Source organism: Anolis sagrei, chromosome 9 (genome assembly GCF_037176765.1).
Source record: "Anolis sagrei isolate rAnoSag1 chromosome 9, rAnoSag1.mat, whole genome shotgun sequence".
In the NCBI taxonomy this organism is placed as follows: domain Eukaryota; kingdom Metazoa; phylum Chordata; class Lepidosauria; order Squamata; family Dactyloidae; genus Anolis; species Anolis sagrei.
In genome coordinates, this window is record NC_090029.1 from 18,698,643 (window position 1) to 18,722,648 (window position 24,006).

General features: G+C 42.6%; 1 protein-coding gene across 2 annotated transcripts in view; it reads right to left on the reverse strand.

The window, feature by feature from the left end:
* Positions 1-24,006, reverse strand: part of IGDCC3 (immunoglobulin superfamily DCC subclass member 3) — a 105,769-nt gene that overhangs the window by 20,012 nt on the left and 61,751 nt on the right. The window contains exons 1-7 of one of the 2 annotated variants that reach the window (XM_067471317.1): positions 22,806-22,991; positions 22,130-22,274; positions 17,692-17,822; positions 17,218-17,355; positions 15,105-15,263; positions 11,064-11,229; positions 257-504 (exon numbers count right to left, since the gene is read on the reverse strand). In XM_067471317.1, coding sequence (XP_067327418.1) covers positions 257-504; positions 11,064-11,229; positions 15,105-15,263; positions 17,218-17,355; positions 17,692-17,822; positions 22,130-22,272 — 985 coding nt within the window. In that variant the 5' untranslated portion in view covers positions 22,273-22,274; positions 22,806-22,991. Of the gene's footprint in view, positions 1-256; positions 505-11,063; positions 11,230-15,104; positions 15,264-17,217; positions 17,356-17,691; positions 17,823-22,129; positions 22,275-22,805; positions 22,992-24,006 lie in introns of those variants that run through there. The other variant, XM_060755612.2, reaches the window with a different exon arrangement.

Below are 24,006 nucleotides of genomic sequence, written 5' to 3' on the forward strand. Positions count from 1 at the left end.
CAGGTCTATGAATCTATGATGTACTTTCCACCTCTTTACAGGACCATAGGTGGCATCCCAGTCCAAGGTTCCCATTGACTTCTATTGCCTGTTCCCTCAATGTGAAGCACACACCAATGACCTTCTGCATGATAGAAGTCGGTGGATTGGATGACCCTTGGGGATCTCTTCCAGCTCTATGAGTCTTTGCTATGCTTTGCTCCTCTTTGCAGGATGACATGGGGCATCCCAACCCAAGGGGCCCATTGACCTCTACCTGCTGCTCTCCGGATGTGTAGCACGTATCCAATGATCTCCTTAGTGTTCTGCAAAGGCTCGCTCCACAGCACTTGGATGGTAGTGGCAGAGACGGTGGCGGCCTTCACTTTCTGCGGTGGACCGGGCAAGCCATCCGCCCACAGCACCGTCAGCCGGGCGCTGGCCTGAGTGGAGCCGGCGCTGTTTTCTGCAATGCATTGATAGATGGCCTCGTCCGCCTGGTTGATGCTGGAGATGGTCAACGTGCTGTGGAGAAAGCAACAGCTGAAGATTAGCAGCTTTCTAGCAACAATCCTCGAAATTGCCGGCTGTTCCCTGTTCCTCCCCTCCCGCCCCGGCATCGAGGATAATCCTCGTATGTCTGCAAAGGGTGTATCGAAAAGGCTAAGACCGCTTAGCAGGCATTTCACATTGCGCTGGGCAAAGGGAAAGTTGCAGGATTGTCTGCTTGAATGAAAGCTGGGGTTTCAAGTTGGGAACCAGCATGTGGATTACATTAAGAAAGAAAAGGCAGGGGGGAAATGAAGAGGAGGGGAAGGCGCTGGTGAGAGTCTTAACCAGCTCTGATCATCCGTCAGCTTAGGACTGCCTCGCATTAAAAGAGATCAAGTCACCAGGAATGAAAAATTGCAAGTGGGAAAGGGCACATTCCTAAGAGGGAAGTTGGAGGTTCCCTTTCAGAAGGCAGGGAAGGTGGGGATGTTTGACATAATGGCTGGAATCTTGCACTTGGAGACATTGATCCATTGTATTTCTCTGCAAAAGTATTACTCTGCAAAAGTATTAAGATCTTGGAGTCCTTGTAGACAAGTTAAACATGAGCCAACACTGTGATACGGTGGCAAAAAAAAAGCCAATGGGATTTTGGCCTGCATCAATAGGAGTATAGTGTATAGATACAGGGAAATCATGCTGCCCCTCTATTCTGCCTTGGTTAGACCACACCTGGAATATTGTGTCCAATTCTGGGCACCACAATTCAAGAGAGATATTGACAAGCTGGAATGTGTCCAGAGGAGGGCGACTAAAATGATCAAGAGTCTGGAGAACAAGCCCTATGAGGAGCGGCTTAAAGAGCTGGGCATGTTTAGCCTGAAGAAGAGAAAGCTAAGAGAATAGCCATGTATATATATATGTGAGAGGAAGTCACAGGGAGGAGGGAGCAAGCTTGTTTTCTGCTGCCCTGGAGACTAGGACGCAATGGAACAATGGCTCCAAACTTCAAGAAAGGAGATTCCATCTGAACATTAGGAAGAACTTCCTGACTGTGAGAGCCGTTCAGCAGTGGAACTCTCTGCCCCGGAGAGTTCCACTCTGTTTAAAAGCTTCTTTGGAAGCTTTTAAACAGAGGCTGGATGGCCATCTGTCAGGGGTGCTTTGAATGCAATTTTCCTGCTTCTTGGCAGGGGGTTGGACTGGATGGCCCATGAGGTCTCTTCCAACTCTATGATTCTATGATTCTACGTTGTGTACTGACAATGCTATTTCCTGTGCCAAAGTCATTTCTTGAGCTAATCAACCATAGATGCATTGACACAGTAGAATGGATACTGTTTGACCCCAACTTGGAGCAGGTTTACTAAATCATCTGCCTTATGAAGCCTCCAAACCCCTTTGGGCAAGGAGGACTGAACGAAAAGCAGTCTCCATTGGACTATCCACACCCCTTCTACTCCATCCGGTAAGAGCGTGAATGAGCTCCCTTTCTCAGCTCCAGCTCTGCATGCAGACACATGAGAGAAGCCTCCCACAAGGATGGTAAAACATCAAAACATCCGGACGTCCCTGGGCAACATATTTGAGGCAACGTCCTTGCAGACAGCCAGTTCTCTCACACCAGAAGCAACTTGCAGTTTATCAAGTCACTCCTGACACACACACACACACACACACACACACACACACACACACACAGACCCTCAGCTACTAGTCCCAGGAGTCCAATTGTAGAATGGGATGAAGCTGCATCCACTCATAGAATCATAGAATCAGCTGGAAGAGGTCTCAGAAGTTTGTTGGGTTCCACAAAACAGGACTCCATAGAATCATAGAGTTGGAAGAGACCTCATGGGCCATCCAGTCCAACCCCCTGCCAAGAAGCAGGAATATTGCATTCAAATCACCCCTGACAGATGGCCATCCATCCTCTGTTTAAAAGCTTCCAAAGAAGAGCCTCCACCACACTCCGGGGCAGAGAGTTCCGCTGCTGAACAGCTCTCACAGTATAGATCAGGCATGGGCAAACTTTAGCCCTCCCTTGAGGTGTTTTGGACTTCAGCTCCCACAATTACTAACAGCCTCTTGGCTGTTAGCAATTGTAGGAGTTGAAGTCTAAAATAGCTGGAGGGAAGGCCGAAGTTTGCCCATGCCTGGTGTAGATGTACCCTTTGAATGCAGTGGATTCCAGATCTAAAACGGCATTGATTCTAGAGCCAGACCTCTGGATCAATGCCACTTGTTTAGGTATCAATGCAATATTCAATAGGTCTCATTCTCTCCACCTCAGAGGAATGCAAAGGCAAATTTCCTTGGAAGAAATCATGACCGATTGCGTACCAAGAGCTAAGTACAATTTCTGCTATCTTTTCATACTGCTTTGCCTCAAAATGCAAATCAATACCAGGAAGATTGGATGAATCAAATTTTTCTTTCTCCTCTTCCACAGTGAAAGAGTGTCAGGGCAACATTCTGTAAGAGGCACAATCAACTCCAGAAGCTATTGAGTAACTACTAATACTGCAATTCAGTGCACTTTTGCGTATGAGCTAATCTTGCTGAAGCAACTCGAAGGCGCACAACAAGAACCACAAACGATAGTCTTTGCTCCGCAGCGACAAACACGAATCCCCTCCTGCAGAATGCCCAAGGGGGAAAGATGGAAATGGCAGACATTATGCCAGCTCTTTTTGCAATCAGCTGGGATCTAATTTATGCCGAGGTGCCATCTGGAGCGCGTGTGGAACGGCCTCCGCGCAAAAGCAAAGGGAGGGGAGGCACGGCAGACGTGGAGGAGAAAAGCGGCACTCCCAAGACTGTCAAGGGGAAGGGACCATTCGTTGGCTGTCCCCTGCTCAAAAAAAGAAATCTCTTGGGTACATAAATGTTACTTAGAGAACTGCAAAGAAACAGATGCCGAGGACAAAGCGTGGGGGAGTCATCAAATCCGCCTCTCTATAAGACGGTTTTGAGAAAGGCTCGAAAAGCTTCAAATTTTCTAAGATTCCCCAATTGGAGGGAATCATACGTTCCTTTTGCAGAGACCAGAAAGGATAACTTACTTCTTGGGAGGTGGGTTAGATCAGGGGTACTCAAAGTATGGTCTCTTGAGCCATTGGTTGCATTTTCAGGAAGCCTGGCACTTTTCAACCCAGGCTGTCTCCATACCTTGCAGCTAAAACCATGGAAGGAAAAAAGAGGCCACAGAACTGGACAAATGGGAAGAAGGAAGGCTTGATCCCCTGCCATTCAACATGGAAAGATATGTCCTAAGGCCACGTTGCAAACCAATTCAGCCTGGAACTAACTATGATGACATGCTAAGGAACAAAAAAAAGGGGATGTGAAGACGATGAGAAGAAGGGAAGGAGGGAAAGAGAAGATCCAGAGAAAAGGGAACATGACCTCCAATAGGGAAAACTCTGTCTCTTGCCATTATTCCATCCCAGCTCCAATAAAGGTGCCCCAGTGTTTCTCAACCTGGGGATCAAGCCAACAGGGAGGGGGTCGCAAGGGGGTGTCAGAGGGGTTGCCAAAGGCCATCAGAAAATATAGTATTTTCTGTTGGTCATGGGGGTTCTGTGTGGGAAGTCTGGCCTATTTCTATCGTTGGTGGGGTTCAGAATGCTCTTTGATTGTAAGTGAACAATATATCCCACAAACTACAATTCCCAAATGTCTAGTTCTATTTTCCTCAAACTCCACCAGTGTTCACATTTGGGCATATTAGTATTCATGCCAAGTTTGGTCCAGATCCATCATTGTTTGCGTCCACAGTACTCTCTGGATTTAGGTGAACTACAACTCCCAAAATCAAGGTCAATGCCCACCAAACACTTCCAGTATTTTCTATTGGTCATGGGAGTTCTGTGTGCCAAGTTTGGTTCAATTCCATCATTGGTGGAGTTCAGAATGCTCTTTGATTGTAGGCGGACTATACATCCCAGCAACTCCAACTCCCAAATCACAAGATCAATCCCCTTCCCAACGCCACCAGTATTCAAATTTGTACATCTGGCATATTGGATATATACATTACAATGTATAACAGTAGCAAAATTACAGTTTTGAAGTAGCAATGAAAATTATATTATAGTTGGGGGTCACCACAACATGAGGAACTGTATTAAGGGTTCTCACTCTGTAGGTCCCCACATGTTTTGGCCTCTATGCCTCCAAAAACAGCCTCAGCTAATGATAGTATGACTCCTCTGAATGAATGCCTTGAGGAGGTAATTGACTGGATGAAGAAAAACAAACTGAAACTAAATCCAGACAAGACAGAGGTGCTTGTCATCTTCAAGGGTCCTCATCTGGGGATGGAGGTGTGTCAACCAGTTTTGGATGGGATTACAATCTCCCTGAAAGACTCTGTTCACAGCTTGGGATTCTCCTGGATCAGTTTCTCCAGAAGACAGCCCAAGGAAATACGACAATAGTTAGAAGGGCATACTACCAGCTTCAGCTGATCCACCAGCTGTGTCCCTTCCGAGATTTGGAAGACCTGAAGATGGTAGTGAATGTGCTGGTAACCTCAAGGTTGGACTTCTGAATGTTGGACTTCAGAAGTTTGGACTTCTGAATGCACTCCACACTGGGCTACCCTTGTACCAAGTTCGGAAACTCCAGATGGTTCAAAATACGGCAGCCAGATTAGTTACATGAACATTTAGGAGTGAGCATATTACATCTTTCCTAAATCACTCTACTGGCTGCCGATGAGTTTCTGGCCAAAGTACAAAGTGTTGGGTTCGACCTTCAAAGCCCTACATGGTTTGGGTCCAGGGTCCCTACAGGATTGCCTTCTCCTGTACAATCTGCCCCTTTAGACACTTAGGTCCTTTAAGAGGCGGTTACTCCAACTACCCAAAACCTGAGTGGCAACTGTCACCCAGAGGACCTTTTCATCGGCCACCTCAAAGTTGTGGAATGACCTGCCAGTAGAGCTTCAACAGCTAAGTCAGCTATTGGGATTTAGAAACCATCTAAAGATACATCTCTTTCGGCAGGCCTACACAGACAGTTTTTAACTATGAATCCTTTCTCTGATGTCTGTTTTGTGTATTTTAATATGTATCTTATAGAAATGCAGTTTTAATATGGATCTTTTATAGAAATATGTATATTTGTTGAATGTTTGCAATTTTCATGTTTTTTAAAATTGTGTTGTAACCCACCTTGAGCCGCAGCGAGAAGCAGGTAAAATAATAATAATAATAATAATAATAATAATAATAATAATGCTCCTCCAGCTGTGCCCCTTCCTGGATTTGGAAGACCTGAAGATGGTAGTGAATGCACGAGTAACTTAAGGTTATTATTATTATTATAAACACAACAAGATGAGTACACAGCAAACAAGTTCACTATGCTGGCTGTTGTATTGGATCACACATTGGACAATAATGTATCGGCAAATAATGCATGCAGATCTGAGAAGGGTGGCCTATTGCAGCTGACAGATGGTAATTTTGTCAGTGCTAATTGTGTTTAAGTGCAGGCCAAGATCTTTAGGCACTACACCCAGTGTGCCAATCAGCACTGGGACCACCTTGACTGGCTTGTGCCAGAGTCTTTGCAGTTCGATCTTTAAATCCTCATATTGTGTCAGCTTTTCCAGTTGTTTCTCTTCAATCCTGGAAAAACTGACACATTATTATTATTATTATTATTATTATTATTATTATTATTATTCTGACACAAAAACACAGTATGTCACAGCAAACAAGATCTATATGCTGGATTTCGTATCACAAAATCACAAGTCTAACTCTTCCCTAGCATCTAGGACTGTGTGATTTTTTATTATTATTACTAGCTGTCCCCTGCCATGCGTTGCCGTGGCCCAGTCTGTTGATCTGGAAAATAAAGTAATAAGAAAGTGTTGGTTTTAATATATGCAATTTCTTTATGCTTGTGGGTAAACAGTATTTCTTGCTGTTTCCTTGCCAGTGTTGATGTGGGGAGTGTCTGGTTTGCCCACCCTGGAACATGCAACGTATCATTGTCCTTCTTTAAGGGTCCCTTTCAAATCTATGATACAATATCTCTGTGTGTGTGAATCATATCTCTATCTATCCATCTATCTACCTATCTATGGCTGGATGGCTCTTTGTCAGGAGGACCTTGATTACGTTTTTTTGCCCTGATGAAGGGAGTATTTTCTGATGGCCATGGGGGTTTTGTGTGGGAAGTTTGCCCCAATTCTGTCATTCGTGGGGTTCAGAATGTTCTTTGATTGTAGGTGAACTGTAAATCCCAGGGACTACAACTCCCAAATGTCAAGGTCTATTTCCCCCAAACTCCACCAGTGTACATATTTGGGCATATTGAGTGCTTGTGCCAAGTTTGGTCCAGATCCATCATTGTTCGATTCCACAGTGCTCTCTGGATGTAGGTGAACTACAACTCCCAAACTCAAGGTCAATGCCCACCAAACTCTTCCAGAATTTTCTGTTGGTCATGGGAGAACTGTGGGCCAAGTTTGGTTCAATTCCATCGTTGATGGAGTTCAGAATGCTCTTTGATTGTAGGTGAACTATAAATCCCAGCAACTACAACTCCCAAATGACAAAATCATAACTTTTTGAGTGATGGTCACTCCTTGTGTTGTGAGATATTTTGTTGCCAAATTAGGTGTGATTTCGTTCATTGGTTATTTTGTTTTTAAGGTACTCATTATGCACAGAGCGTATATGTGTTTGTGTGTGTGTGTATGTATGTGTGTGTATGTGTGTATATATATATATATATATATATATATATATATAAAATTACTTGATGTCAACCTATACATTAGTATTACGGCTATAATTTTCCTTGGAGTTGCAATCCAAGCCATCTGCTTCCAGGAAACTTGACTGCAAAAAGCCAGTCCTGTGGCCGTTTTTTGCATCCAGCCAATCCAATCCAGGAGCCTTTCTCTCCGCTCGTTGCCAAAGATGCATGAGAAAGCCCTGGTGAACTTGATCAAACCTTTGCACAATGAGGCTGACAGGCAAAGAATGAAGGCCAGGGAGGGGGAGGTCTTTGCATGAAATGTTTTACAAGGAAGGAGGGCAGAGAAAGGTGGAGCGAGGGAGGAAAGAGAGAGGGAGAGAAAGAAGGAGAGAATGGGTTGTTTCAGCCATCCGCTCACAAGCTGTCACTACAGTCATCCTCTGGCAATGAAGATGATGGATCTCACTGGAGGTCAAGGACCAACATCAAACTTTCCAAGGTGCTGTTAGGGAGCAATGTGGAAGGACACAAAATATACAATGGACAGCCAAAAAAAATGAAGGATGATGGCATTCATTCCCTAATGATCATGCCATTTTGACAGCTGAGGAGGACCTCAATCCATTGAGAGGACATTGTCCCAAAAGAGTCCATAACTAGCCAGAATATTTGGACACCAGCCTAGGAAGCATTTGCTATAGGCCTCACCTACACTGCCACATACTTGATATGGTCAGTGTAGACCAGGCATGGGCAAACTTTGGCCCTCCAGGTGTTTTGGACTCCAACTCCCACCATTCCTAACAGCCTCAGGTGGCTGAGGGGGAAAAGGTAAGGGCTTGAGGCTGTTAGGAATTGTGGGAGTTGGAGTCCAAAACACCTGGAGGGTCAAAGTTTGCCCATGCCTGGTCTAAATTGTAGAATGAATACAGTTTGGCACCATTTTTAACTTCCATGGCTCAGTGTTATGGCATCCTGGGAGTTGTAGATTGGCTAAAACCCTTTAGAAGCTACAACTCCCATGGTTCCATAGCACAAGATATGGCAATTAAAGTGGTTTCCAAAGTGTCGTAATTCTGCAGGTGGGTTTTTGGCACCAACAAAAAGCCATATATATATATATATATATATATATATATATATATATATTAGCCGTCCCCTGCCATGCATTGCTGTCTGTATATATGTGTTTTGTGTGTGTATATATGTGTTTATATGTGTGTATATATTTGTATATCTGTGTATATATGCGTGTTTGCATACATATACGTACACACACACACACACAAATGGGTGCATATATGTGTGTGCATATGTGTGTGTGTAGATGTGTATATATGTGTGTATATATTTGTGGGTTTATATGTGTATATGTATATTGTGTATATGTGTGTGTTTGTCTATATGCATATTTGTGTTTATATATGTGTGTGCATGTAGATGTATGTGTGTATATATTTGTGTGTGCTTGGGTATATTTATACGTATGTGTATGCATGTGTGCATATGTATATGAGTGTGTGTGTGTGTATGGATGGTGTATTTTTGGGGTTTTAAAGTCTGTTCTGCTGGGGGGTTGTATTTTTAGGGGTGATGAACACTCGTTGGACTGTTAGGTGTACTGTGTCAAAATTTTGTGTCAATTCATCCAGTGGTTTCTGAGTTATGTTAATCCCACAAATGAACATTACATTTATATACATATATATATATATACACACACACACATATATATATATAAAATCTGTTGTCTGTCACCCAAGCTTTTCCTTAGTACTCATTCCTAGCTTTCATTTCCAATGCCACAATCAATTAGAAAATCGCAATCAATTAGCAAACAATACAACTTGGGGATGGATCAATGTTTTACCTCCCTGCCATTTTCAAATCATCATCAACAACAACAAAGGGAAATCCTTTTAATTCTTTCATTCCTATATGATGGCTTTTAATCCAAATGGAATTTTCAAGGAGGAGAGAAGCATGTAATATAATTACGAGTCTCAGGCTCGCGTGTTAGTCGGGCTCATTACCGCAAGATAAGAGATCCCATCATTATACGGACAAAGACTGGGTGATTTTTTCGTATTCCGGGTGCAATTGGCAGATATGTCCAAAGGCCACGTTGCAAACCAATTCTGCCTGGAACTAAGTGGGTTATGGTGGTTAGTCGTGCGCAAAGGAATAAAACAAAAGGGATGGGAAGACGAAGGGAAGGAGGGAAAGAAAAGATTCAGAGAAAAGGGAACACAAACTCCAATAGAGAAAACTCTGTTTCTTGCCATTATTCCATCCCAGCTCCAATAAAGGCACATCTACACTGTGGAATTATAGCAGTTTGACACCATTTTAACTGGCATGGCTGAATGGCAGAGAACCCTGGGAGTTCTAGTTTGGTGACACATTCCCTCTATTTTGCTGAAAAGCCTCAAGATGCTGTAAAACAACATCAGTTGTGCATTGACAGCAATCCAGATAAATAGATTGTCTTTACTTGCTATAAAGAAATAAGCAAATGTTTTTGTGTGGAATGTATTGGAATTTGTGTGTGGTTTATATATTTGCAATATTTGAAATATGGTTTCAATGTGTAGAAAATGTGTTGCTGGGTGAAGTAGCCCTGTGTGATGTCCCTGTATTGGCTGTAGCTAGGTGAAGTGGCCCTGTGTGATGTCACTGGGAAAGAAAGGTGACATATGTATAATGGAGAGGGAAGGAGGGCAGGCGGGCGGGAGGGAGGGTGGGAGGAAGGAAGGAAGGACGGAAGGAAGGAAGGACAAAAAGGAAGGAAGGAAGGAAGGAAGGACGGAAGGAAGGAAGGAAGGAAGGAAGGAAAGAAAGAAAAGAAGAGAAATGAAAGGAAGAAAGAAAGAAGGAATGTTGGGAGAGGGAAGAAAGAAAAGTGAAGAGAAAAGAAGGAAGAAAGAGGGGGAAGAAAGAAAAAGGAGGTAAGGAAAGAAGAGAATGTAAAGAGGGAAAGGTCTGAAGGGAGGGAAGGGAAGAAAGGAAAAGAAGGGAATAGAAAGGAAAAGAAGAAATGTGGGTGGAAGGACAGGAAGGAAGGAAGAAAAAAGTGAACAGAAAGCAAAAAGTAAGAAAGGGAGGGGGAAGAAAGAAAAAGGCGAGAACAAAAGAAGGATAAAGAAGGAAACAGAAAAGAAAGAAAGAAAGAAAGAAAGGGCAAAGGAAGGGAGGGAAGAAAGAAAGAAAGAAAGAAAGAAAGAAAGAAAGAAAGAAAGAAGAGAACAGAAAGGAAGGACAAGGGAAGAAAAGGAGGGAGGGGGAAGAAGAGAAAGGAAAGTAGGAAAGAGAGAAGGAAAGAAAGAGAAAGAAGGGAAGAGAAAAGAAAGGAAGGAAAGAAGGAAGAGAAAAGAAGAGAAAAGAAGGAAGAAAGAGGGGAGAGAGAGAAAGGAGGGAAGGAAAAAAGAGAAATAAAAGAGGAAAAGGGATGGAGGGATGGAGAGAAAGAAAAAGAAGGGAACAGAAAGAAAAAGAAGACTGGGGAAGAAAGAAAGAAAGAAAGAAAGAAAGAAAGAAAGAAAGAAAGAAAGAGGAACAGAAAAGGAAGCAAGAAGGGACAAAAGAAGGGAGGGAAGAAAGAAAAAAAGAAGAGAATAGAAAAGAAGGAAGTAAGGGAGGGAGGGCAGAGAAAGAAAAAGGAGGGAAAGAAAGAGGTAGGAGGGGAGGGAAAGAAAAAAAGAATGAGAAAGAAGGGATTAAAGCGGGAGGGCAGAGGGCCCTATGACATCTGGACAATAACAAATATATATGTTAGATAAAAAATAAAACACATAAAGAAGAGAAATGAAAATAAAATCAGCAAAGATGGACGTCGATGCTTGACATGGCTGTGGAAGAGGAGGGCTCACCTGTTGTTGTTCTTGAGCTTGATGTGCTCCGTGGTTTCCAGGATCTGCCCATTCTTCAGCCAGGTGATCTGTGGGGGCGGCTCCCCTTGAGCCAGGCAGGTGAAGATGGCCGTGGTCCCCACCGGCCGGGAAATGGACTGCGGGTGCTGGACAAATTCAGCCGGAGCTGCAGAAAGAACAATAATTCAAAACGCACTCTTCTTTGTGAAATTCGGTGCTTTGAGCAGGAAGGCCTTTTGCCTTCCCTGCTAGGGGAGGGTATTTGCTTCATTTGCATTCTGCTTTTCCTCCAAGTATGGCATGCGAGGCCATTTACAGCATATTAAAACGTCCAATAAAATACAGTAAGTTATAAATATAAAATTATGGATTGATTTAAAACAGCTGTTTAAACCGCAGCAATAAAAACATGCATTAAAACATTACGCTCACCATCCTTTGGGTTAGTCTCAAGTACAGACTGAATCAATTGCAAAGTACGGATCGACCCAGAGCTAGATCCAATTGATTCAATAAAGCTAAAGGTTCAGCGGGTCCAATTAGGATGATATTCCTTAACTCACACAGTTCCATAGCATTGGGCTAGGGCAGTTAAAAGTGGTATCAAACTGAATCAATTCAGGAGTGTAGATGCATCCCAAGTGACCTGTGCAAAGCTCAAATTGTCCAAACAATTGAGTTTCTCAGCTCTACCTCTTTCCTTATAGAAGCCTTTGTAAAAGTCCCAGAAGTCCATAGCATTCAGTGGTATTAAACTGCATTAGTTCTGCAGTATAGATGCATCTGTGCTCAGTACTACCCACTTTGTTGAAATTGGTGATGTGGCATTTCCCAACATGCCAGCCTCTGACATTTGTGTTGGCGCTCATGACATCTACTCTTAATTGTATATAATTCATAGGCTACAATGGAAATGTTTATGTATTTATTAGACTACAGCAAGTCCACCATATCCTGGAGCGTTTGTGCACAGGGTACCACATGGATAAGAAAAAATATGGACAATCATCACTGCAAAGCATTAAATAGGATTGGTGTGAACAGCATATTTACATTCATGTCACCACTATTTAATAATACATTTGAATTGAAATTGAGAATTGTATAACTTCAAGAAAGTTGATACTATAAGTCGGATCAAATTCGTACTTACGACACACTATCTGACACGTGGGCATGGCATGTGCCAAAAGCTTAAGAATCCTAACTTACCCAATACTTTTTCATTGAATTTTGTAAACCTGTCTCCCCTTACGAACCATCGAGGACTCTAAGATCATCTGGGGAGGCCCTGCTCTCAGTCCTGCCTTCGTCTCAAGTATGTTTGGCGGGGACGAGAGACAGGGCCTTCTCAGTGGTGACCCCTTGGCTATGGAACACCCTCCCTAGGGAGATTAGATCTGCTCCATCCCTCTTGACGTTTCGGAAGCAAGATAAAACATGGCTGTTCGAGCAAACGTTTACAAATGCAGAGTAGCTAATATAGGAAATTGAATAATTTGACAATGGAACTGGACAATGCTTGATAATAATGAGACGCTAATGATGTTGTTTTTATTGTTTTTGTGGTGTTTTATATTGTTTAATGTTTTAATCTGTATTATGTTTTTATATGTACTGATTTGTTGGAAACCGCCTTGAGTCGCCAATTGGCTGAGAAAGGCGGTATACAAATACAGCAAATAAATAAATAAATAAATAAATAACCTTCGGAAGCCTCCCAAAGTCAGTTTCACGTTCAGTTGAAGGAAGCAAAGCAAAGCCAAAAAGGCTGTCTTTCCTGTATAAATGAATGGCCTCTCGCCATGATGAGAAGGAAGCCTTCTGAAATGTAGATGCACCTCGGGACACATTCAACGGGGATGAATTTAGACCATTTCAATTACATGGGGACACTTTGGTGCAGAAACACAAGAGAGGTCTCCCTTAGATTTCCAAAGACAACGGCATGCGGCAGAAGGAAATGTCTTGCATTGCGAACAACCCTGTGAAAATGTCCAATTAGGCCAGAGCAATATCATTTCAGATTCAGGGGATCATCAAGCGCCCCTTTAATGAGAACACGGAGCTGCTGGAAAGGGACTACTTCAAAGAGGGAAGGAGGGCTCGCAATCAGGGAAGGATTAGCACATTCAGTCCCTTGCTGCCAGCTGGGGAGGCTTTACCCCTCCTGCTGCCCCCCTTCCTTTTCCTTCTGCAAAAGGCATTCTCTTTGCAAAAACTTCACCATGGAGACTGGATCCCAGGAAAGAAATGTCCAAGAGGCTCCTTTCTGGGCAGCACTCACCAATGAGGTCATAAAGACCAGTTTTCGGGGGCATCTTTCAACTTTCAAAGAGATTTCCTGGGCACCTGGGTCTGGAGGGCATTCGGCTGAGCCCCTTTTCCTCAATTTCCGACTTTCTTCCTTAAGTACAAAACAAAACCAGAACTTTCCATGCAAGGAAAGTGGCACATTGAAACTGGCCCTGTTGGGTGCATTCATTTGGAAAGTCCTGTTCTCACCTTCAAGGCGATAGAGGCAAAGGCAAGATGGACTGGCGATTCTTAAAAATATTCAGAGGGGGTCACCAGAATATTGGATTCCTCAATACAAATGACTCCAAAACTAGAGCCACATTTTATTTATTAGGAGTGTGTGATTTTTTTTAGTCCATGAGTTGTATCAAATTAGTTAAATTCGTACATACAATGAGATATCCGACACGGGCACAATTACTATAACGAAAAAGTAACAAAATTCCAGTACTCTCGTTATAGTAACAAATGTTTTACTAACTATACTATCACTTTAGAAATGAAACACCAAGGCCCCCTAATTTTGTAATGACTTTCAAAACATTTTTTTTCATCGATTGCACATGCCTACTATTTACTCAAATTGAATGCTTAGCTTTTTTGGATAAATGGTTCTGGCCCAACTTACCTGTCTGAATGAATCTCCCCTTACGAACCTGTGAGGACCTTAAGATCATCTGGAAAAGCCCTGCTCTCGGTCCCACCATCATCACAAGTGCGGCTGGCGGGGACAAGAGACAGGGCCTTCTCAGTGGTGGCCCCTCGGCTATGGAACGCCCTTCCTAGGGAGATCAGATCGGCCTCTTTGCTCCTATCATTTCAGAAGAGTCTTAAGACATGGCTATTTGAGCAGGCATTTGCGAATACTGAGTAACAGACATAATAATGGAACAACTACATGAAAGGACTGGACATTGTTTTCATGAGTATCGATTGAAGTATGTTTTGTTATAATGTTATGATTTTATTGTTGTTGACGTTTTATACTGTATATTGTATCTATGTTTGTGGTGGCATTGAATTTTTGCCTTGTAAACCACCTCGAGTCGCCGGAAGGCTGAGAGGGGGTGGTATACAAATATACTAAATAAATATACTAAATAAATAAATAAATAAATAAATAATAAAGGACCTCACTGAAATTAGAGTGCGCAATACATTTGCTTCATGCGGTCATCTTAGCACTTAGCCAAAGCTCCTCTTTGTAAGATATCATATCTAATTTCATAGCTATGGGATGCTGGGATTTGTAGTTTGGTGAGGCATCCACACTCTTTGGCAGAGAAGGCTCAAGACCTTGTCAAACTACATCCTCCCATGACTCCATAACATTGAACCAAGGCATTCTACAGCATACGTAGATGCACTCCAAGGTTTTCTTTTCCATTACTGGAAGCTTTGTTGCTCTAACACTTTTGCTTTTACACAGGCAGCAACTGTAATGCACACCTTTTTTGGCCAAATGACAGAAGGCACTTTTGGCTGCTGTGCATTGCATTAGGTAGAAAATACTTTATTGGGTTTCAGGATTTTGAAAATGGAGGTGCGCATTAGATTCAGTGACCCATTAGACTTGAATCAGTATGGTCATATCATACCCACTGCCCACCTGTTGAGTTAATGATATGCAAGAAATACAAGGACAGGCTTTGGAAGACCTGATGTCCAAACAAGACAGGAAACAGCCATGGGTTGGTTCAGTGCCATTTCTTCCTGGGGGATTCCTAATCCCATCAGCCTTACCTTGCACCACCAGCCTCCCTTGGGCTGTCCTCCGCACTCTCGTGCCAGGCTTGTTGGCTGCGCACACATATATCCCCGAATGCTGCACTGTCAGGTCTGAAATCATCAAGTTGCCTGTCCCAAGAACCTGGATTCCTTCCACACCGATCGGCCGCCCGTCTAAATTGTGGGGAGGAAAAGAGAGAAAACGAATTAGCAAACTCTTACATTTTATGGAAGGAAAACTCTGGGTTGAGTATCTCTTGAGCAAAGTGGCCTTTTCCTTGGGTCCAAATAGGTCTCACCAAGAAAACCTTATGGTAAGGTAATCATAAACTGAAGTCGTCTTCTGTGTATGATTAACTTACCATAGGGTTTTCCTGCTGAGTCTGAATTCTAGTAAGGCAACACTTTCCAAACATTTCATGTTGGTGACAGGCTTTTTCAGCATGCATCATTGCACAACACAGTCAACCAACCCCTTACGAGAGACACAGATACATACTATGTAAAACATCTAATAGAGGATAGGGAATCATGGATCTCTTTAATAGTGGCAAAGTTTTGTGCTGCAGCTCTAACAGGCATGGGCCAACTTGGGCCCTCCAGCATTTCAGACTTCAACTCCCACAATCCCTAACAGCCTACCGGCTGTTAGGAATTGTGGGAGTTGAAGTCTGAAATGCTGGAGGGCCCAAGTTGGCCCATGCCTGAACTATAAACATAACAAGTCTGATTGCAGATGATTTTAGTGGATAACGTCTTCATCTACACATTTTAATATCTTGGGTAGAAAGCAAGACCACAATTATTTAACTTGATGAGATGGAAAAAGAGAGTGTCGGAGAATTGACTTGCTCTCGTTAAATGCCGGCTGGCCTGCAAAGCAGGCCATAAAAAGAATGGTAAAACAGAGCTTGTCCACCATTTAATGAGCAATAAGAAGAGACTCGTTTGCTTTGCCTCGGCACCTTATGCAATTATCTGGAGCAAAAAAATAATAATATTCAAGTTCATTATGACTTTAAAGCAGGTTTTTAAAAACATTGCTTTGAAGCAAAGGCATTTAGGTGCTAGACTTACAACATATGAAACCCACAACATAGCAGTAGCGGCTTCAATTTAGAATTATTATTATTATTATTATTATTATTATTATCATTATTATTATCATCATTTGAAACACGAAACACGACAAGATTAGTACGTAGCAAACACGATCACTCTGCTGGCTGTTGTATTGGATCACACATCGGACACTTCCCAAGCATCTAGGACTAAGTGATGTATCGGTGAATAATGTGTGCAGATCCCAGTAGGGTGGCCTTTTGCAGGTGACAGATGGTAATTTTGTCAGTGTCAATTGTGTTTAAGTGCAGGCCAAGGTCTTGAGGCACTGCACCCAGTGTGCTGATCACCACTGGGACCACTTTGACTGGCTTGTACCAGAGTCTTTGCAGTTCAATCTTTAAATCCTCATATCGTGTCAGCTTTTCCAGTTGTTTCTCTTCAATTCTGTTTTCACCTGGGATTGCAACATCGACAATCCATAATTGGTTTTTTAACACGATCGTGAGGTCAGGAATATTGTGCTCCAAAACTCTGTCAGTCTGAATTTGGAAGTCTCAAAGGAGTTCGACGTATATGTTTTCTGTAACTTTTTTCGGCTTGTGATCCCACCAGATCTTTGTTGCAGGCAGATGGTATTTGTGGCACAAGTTCCAATGAATCATCTGAGCAACGGTGTTATGACTCTGCTTGTAGTCTGTCTGCATGATCTTTGTGCAGCAGTTGAGAATATGATCTGTTGTTTCATCTGCTTCCTTGCAGAGTCTACACGTGGGATCTGTCAATGACTTTTCAATTTTGGCTTTGATGGCATTTGTTCTAACAGCTCGTATGGTAGGATGTAATTCCTACCGGCTGTTAGGAATTGTGGGAGTTGAAGTCCAAAACACCTGGAGGGCCCAAGTTTGATCATACCTGATCTAACTTAAGATGCAAACTAATTCTTCTTTCCAGACAGATAGATCACTGTGGGTTTGAGGCACGCAAATCCCTGGCCTTTAGCATTATGAGTGAGATGTTGCCTAAAAAGAACCAAACATGCTTAAGCCAAACTTTGGTAACTTACCAAGTCGGCTCCAGGAGACGATGGGCCTGGGGTTTCCAGTTGCAATGCATTCTAGGACTGCGGTCTGGTGCACCGTTAAGGTCAGGTTCTCTGGCCCCACGAGAATCATCGGGTCCTTATACACAGCGGAATGGGAACCTAAGCAGAAAGAAGAGCTTGTTGTCAAAGACTGGATGAAAATGAGATGACACAATGGGCATAACTTCATCCCCAGATGCCCCATGTTTTCATAATAATAATAATAATAATAATAATAATAATAATAATAATAATAATTGACCTTTGTGGTGTTTAGATGGACATGGGATCAAGCAGGTGGCTGGGCTACAACAATTCTAAACCTAGATCAAGTGTGGGTTTTCCTACAAAGCATGCAAAACAATTGGCCCAGGGACACGTAGTTTTTAAAAACATGGAAAGAACAATGACATGACTTGAAATCTCACAAGACATGCAAAAACTCCTTGCACCAACCTGATACAGTCAGCCGGGCTCCCCTGCTCAACTTCACCCCAGCTGTGTTGGAAGCCATGCAATGGAAGATTCCAGCATCCTCCGCTCGGAGTCCGGTTATCTGCAAGACTCCCTTCGGCAGCAGCGTGTACCTGAAAGAACACAATGGACCTTTGGTTATGGGATGGCCGTGTGTGCCAGCAATGTGGCTCTTCACAAAAGAAGCAGCAAGTAATGTTCATGGGGAAATAATCACGGCAAAAAAGCATCTTTGGCACAATGGGTTAAACCGCTGAGCTGCTGCGCTTGTTGACCAAAAGGTCACAGGTTAGGGGAGCAGTGTGAGCTTCCGCTGTCAGCCCCAGCTTCTGCCAACCTAGCCATTCAAAAACATGCAAATGTGAGTAGATCAATAGGTACTGCTCTGGTGGGAAGGTAACGGCACTCCATGCACTCATGCAGGCCACATGACCTTGGAGGTGTCTATGGAGAACACCGGCTCTTCAGCTTAGAAACGGAGATGAGCACCACATCCCAGAGTCGGACACGACTGCACTTAATGTCAGGGGAAAACCTTTACCTCTACATATATATCTCAGGGGTCCTCAAACTAAGGCCCAGGGGCCGGATACGGCCCTCCAAGGTCATTTACCCAGACCTCATTCAGGGTCAATCTAAATCTGAAATGACTTGAAAGCACACAACAACAACAACAACAACAACAATCCTATCTTATCAGCCAAAAGCAAGTCCACACTTCCCACTGAAATACTAATATGTTTATATTTGTTAAAATTGTTTTTCATTTTTATTATTGTTTTAAAGTGTTTTTTGCACTACAAATAAGATATGTGCCATGTGCATAGGAATTCATTTTCTTGGTTTTTCAATGTATAATCCGGCCCTCCAACAGTTTGAGGCACTGTGAACTGGTCCTCTCTTTTAAAAGTTTGAGGACCCCTGATATATATATATATATATATATTGTAGAGAAATGTTTATTATAGAGTGTTTATTATACTGTATTTAAACTGTATTTAGGTTTTACATTAGTTGCTATGGCCTAACTGTGAGGGATAGGTTGCCATGGTAACACAGCTTCAGAGGAGGTGGGCGGAGTTTAAGGAGAAAAAGGTTTGAAAGCGTCAGTTAATTTCAGTCCGGTGGAGGAGACCCGGAGAAGAGCAGAGCCAGTTAAGGGCTCTGGAAAATAGCAGAGTCAAGAAAGGACTCTGGGGAAAGTAGTTTAGTCCGGTGGACGAGACCCGGGGAAGAGGAGAGTCAGTTAGGGCTCTGTGGTTGTGAAGCTGTGAGAATTCAGCAGTTCTTAGAATTTGTGAATATTTCTTCAGCAAGAGAGCTGAAGGTGTTACCTTGTTAGATTACTTAGGTTAAAGAATCTAACAGAGGGGGTTTTAAGGATCGCCAGTAAGGAAAGACTGGTGATCAGTGGTTTGTTCCGAGTATAGGGCAAACAGTGTGGACATTCACAATAGGGAACTCTGAAATAGTATAAGCACTTCACTAAAGAAGGAGTTTGTAGATTTGTAACATTCAGAAGGCTGAATGTATCTCAAACCAGCCATTTTGTAACATCAAGCCTTGTGCCAAGTTCAAACTCTCAAAACTGCAACAATTACGTTCTGTTAACAATAAAACTTGCTCTCTTTGTGTTTCAAACCTGCCTCCTCCATTGCTTTTATGCTTGGTGCATTCCACACTACCAAAATCACCTCACAACACAACTAAGGATAAACAGAGACATAAACCAGCGTCTCTGAACATATTGGTGGCAGCTTAATTGATATTTAAAAGAAGGTTCCTCGCAGAATATTGGTGACATTAAAGAAGATTAATACTTCCTCACATAATTTTTGGTGGCATCTAGTGAGATTAGCGCAGCTTCTTTACATTTTTGGTTGACAAGCGGTGGGATTAACGCTTCGTTACATATATATATATATATATATATATGTATATGTGTGTGTGTATGTGTGTATGTATGTATGTATGTGTGTGTGTGTATATATATATATATATATATATATATATATATATATATTCGTGTCAGGAGCAACTTGAGAAACTGCAAGTCACTTCTGGTGTGAGAGAATTGGCCATCTGCAAGGACGTTGCCCAGGGGATGTCTGGATGTTTTGATGTTTTTTCTCATCCTTGTGGGAGGCTTCTCTCATGTCCCTGCATGGGGAGCTGGAGCTGACAGAGGGAGCTTATCCGTGCTCTCTCCGCATTCAAACCTGTGACCTGTTGATCTTCTGTCCTTCCTGCACAAGGGTTTAACCCATTGCATCACCAGGGTCTCCTATATAATATAATAATAAATTGATTACCGCATTTCCCTTTGGCTCGAGGCAGGATATAATATCATGAAGAGCTGAAACACTATTTGAAGACATGTTGCAAGATAAACAGAGTTGAAATGCAAGATGAAATCACTAATGAAATGCAGATCAACATTCACAACTTAAAACTGGCTGAAAACTGCACAGTTTTGGAACATGATTTTCAATTCGAGATGCATAATAATAACATTTCCTGCAAGGAAAATGTAATCTCCTGTGCGGAATAGGGTTTTTTTTGCAAACAAACAAATAAAACTCACATGCAAATTTTTGTGCGGAATGATGTCATGGCAGAGCTTCCTAATACTTGATAAACATGGGCCTTTGGAGCCATTTTCTGACTATTTCCTAATATGTTTTCCACCACTCGTAACAGAGTATAGGTTTGTGGGTTAGTAGAGGCAGTTTTTCATGATCTTTAGACTTAGGAAGTTCATCCCATCCAGGACTCTGTTGCTTCAGCTGGTAAATCCAAGGTAAGAAAGAGCTTCTGGAGCTCTCCGCGGTGCTGAATTTTGGGCACATGATTCAGCACCACGGATAGCATTAACAAATCCCAGAATGGCTTCAATAAATGTAAGTAATGGACCCACCAGCAAGAGAATGACCCCAGGCAAAGACAAGCTTCTATTACATTGGGTTGTTGTGAGTTTTTTAGGCTGTATGGCCATGTTCCAGTAGCATGCTCTCCTGACATTTCACCTGCATCTGTGACAAGCATCCTCAGAGGTTTGTTCAGAGATCTGTTGGAAATGAGACAAGTGGAGTGTATATATACCTGTGGAATGATGTCCAAGATGGGAGAAAGAACCCTTGTCTATTTGTAGCAAGTGTAAATGTTGCAATGAGCAAGCTTGATTAGCATTGAGTAGCCCTGCAGCTGCAAAGTCAACCTGTGAGGGTATTTGCATAGAAGTAGCCTGGCTGTTGTTGCCTGGAGGCATCCTCTGTTTTGGAGGTGTTAACTAGCACTTGATTGTTTGCTGTCGGGAATTCCCCTTTCTGAGTGGTATTCTGTATTTCCTGTCTTGAGTTGGATGTCTTGATTTTGTTCCTTTTCATGGTTTCCTCCTTTCTGTTGAAATTGTCCACATTTTTGTGAATTTCAGTAGCTTATCTGTATAGCATGTCATGATGGTGGTCCGAGTAGTCCAGAATTTCTGTGTTCTCAAAAAATATTCTGTGTCTAGGTTGATTCTTTGTAAATGTATGGGCTCAGGAGAATGGAAACAAGGGTATAGAAAGGGCTACATGTAACCTATGGTGTCTAGATCCAGGGATGTCATGCTCCCCCTCTAATCTGCCTTGGTTAGACCACACCTGGAATATTGTGTCCAATTCTGGGCACCACAATTGAAGGGAGATATTGACAAGCTGGAATGTGTCCAAAGGAGGGTGACTAAAATGATCAAGGGTCTGAATAACAAGCCCTATGAGGAGCGGCTTAAAGAGCTGGGTATGTTTAGCCTGAAGAAGAGAAGGCTGAGAGGAGCCATGATAGCCATGTATAAATACGTGAGAGGAAGTCATAGTGAGGAGAGAGTGACCTTGTTTTCTGCTGCCCTGGAGACTAGGACGCAATGGAACAATGGCTTCAAACTACAAGAAAGGAGATTTCATGATCTGAACATTAGGAAGAACTTCCTGACTGTGAGAGCCGTTCAGCAGTAGAACTCTCTGCCCCAGAGTGTGGTGGAGGCTCCTTCTTTCAAAGCTTTTAAACAGAGACTGGATGGCCATCTGTCGGGGCTGCTTTGAATGCAATTTTCCTGCTTCTTGGCAGGGGGTTGGACTGGATGGCCCATGAGGTCTCTTCCAACTCTATGATTCTATGGAGTCCCGTTTTGTGGAACCCAACAAACCTCTGAGACCTCTTCCAGCTGTCAGGACACTCTACAAGTTGTTTTGTCATCCCAAAAGAACGAAAATACTTTAATCATCTGGGATGAGTCTTTGCATCCATTCTGAGCAATGGGGAGCCTCAATGATCAGCCTTATGGCACTGCTGAGCATAGTCTTCCATAGGGATATAGAGATCAAAAATTGCACACAAAGAGAAGTATACCTTCCTGATGCCTCAGAGATGCCTTCATTACCTGTCATGATCCGTATTGATGGGCATGTGGTTCTTTTGCCACGTGATCACCGGTTCTGGCAAGCCGTGGATTTGGCACTGGAATCTGGCAACACCACCTTCCTCCACCACGGCACTCTGGGGGTGAATGTGGAAATCAGACATCGCTGGAGAGAGAAAGGAAGAGAAGAAAGGATGAGATGGGATAGAAAGCCATGGACAAACTTGGGCCATCCAAGTGTTTTGGACTTCAACTCCCACAATCCCTAACAGACTCAGGCCCCTTCCTTTTCCCCCTGAGTCTCAATCCTATTGTTAGCCTGAACTGTGGAAGGCCCTTTGAAATCCATTGGTTCATATACCCAACAAGGCTACTTTAGTAGGGTTTCCTTCCAGGTGATATAGTAAAACTTTAAACTATTTATTGCAAGCGGCGCAGAGATCTCACAAAGCAAGGGAGGACATAAAGGGTTGAATCCCTATTATTTTTAATATTATACAGTACCATGGACTCGAACGGACAAAGGAACACCCTCCCAGGGCAAGCTCTTGACTAATTCATGACCGATACCAAAACTGCTTGGCTCTTTTTTGGGGGGTTACTTCCTCGCCAAATGCCTCCTGGTTCCATATTAAAGACCGCATACACAAACCCTCCATCAAAGATAATAAATGCCTGTCTCTTTAAGGGAAAGAACCTCGGACAACGTGTCAGGGAAGATCCATCACCGGGTCCCCAGGCTCCCATCTTTGGCTCCGACAGATGGGAGTCTTCCTCCTCCTCCTCTTCTTCTCCTTCATCCATTAAACATGGGCCACGTCCCTCGCCTTGCGTTGCATTCGCTTGTCATAAGCGTCAATTCGCCAAACAGAGAGAGAAAGGGCTTTGGAAGCACAGCCCACCGATGGGGCTTTTAGCAGGTCTGCTGTTGTCCCCTTTCCTCCTCCCTCTTAAACCACAAATCTGGCTTAAACGGGAAGTTAATGTAATCAGGGTGCGGGTTTTCTTATTAAATTATGTAAGCTCCCCTCGAGCGCTAATTGCATTTTATTGTGCGCTTTGGATAAGTGCTCCGAAACGGCAGCCAATTGGCGGGGAATACACTGATTTTATTAGCATTCATTGTTATGTGGTCAGGAGGCCAGGCGTCAATATTGTTATAGTTCAAACCGTTATCAAATATGATGATGGAAATGATGAGCTAAAGTTTGTTTGTTTATTTATTTACTAACCTTTCATATAAGGGGCTGCTTATTATTATTATTACTATTATTACTACTACTGCTATTATTATTATTATCATCATTATTAATACTAATATTATTATAATTATTACTACTACTATTATTATCATACTCATTATTTGTATCCTGCTTTATCTCTCTTAAAAACAGACCCAGAGCAGCTAGTAGTAAAAAAACAATGCAACATATAGTTTCAAAACTAGAAAACATACAAATATTTATTTATTTACCATATTTGTATACTGCCCTCCTCAGCCCTCTATTAGTTAAATAGAATTAACTAACTGATTTACTAATTTTTCATATGGTGGGGTGTTTATTATTATTTCTCTTATTATTATTATTATTATTATTATTACATCAATGTTTAACATTTAAACAAATGATATCCACTGCCAGAAGGGACAGAGAGTTTCATCTATGCCGACAATCATGCCATCACCGCTCAAGAAGCAAGCTTTGGTTGAACAGAAGCTCTCCAAAGCTTCATATGCACTTACTGCCTATTATAGGGAAAACTAGTTGATTCCTAATCCATCTAAAACACAGACGTGTGCTTTCCATCTTAAGAACAGACAAGCATCTCGAGCTTTGAGGATGATCTGGGAAGGAATCCCATTGGAGCATTGCAGCACACCCAAATACCTGGGAGTC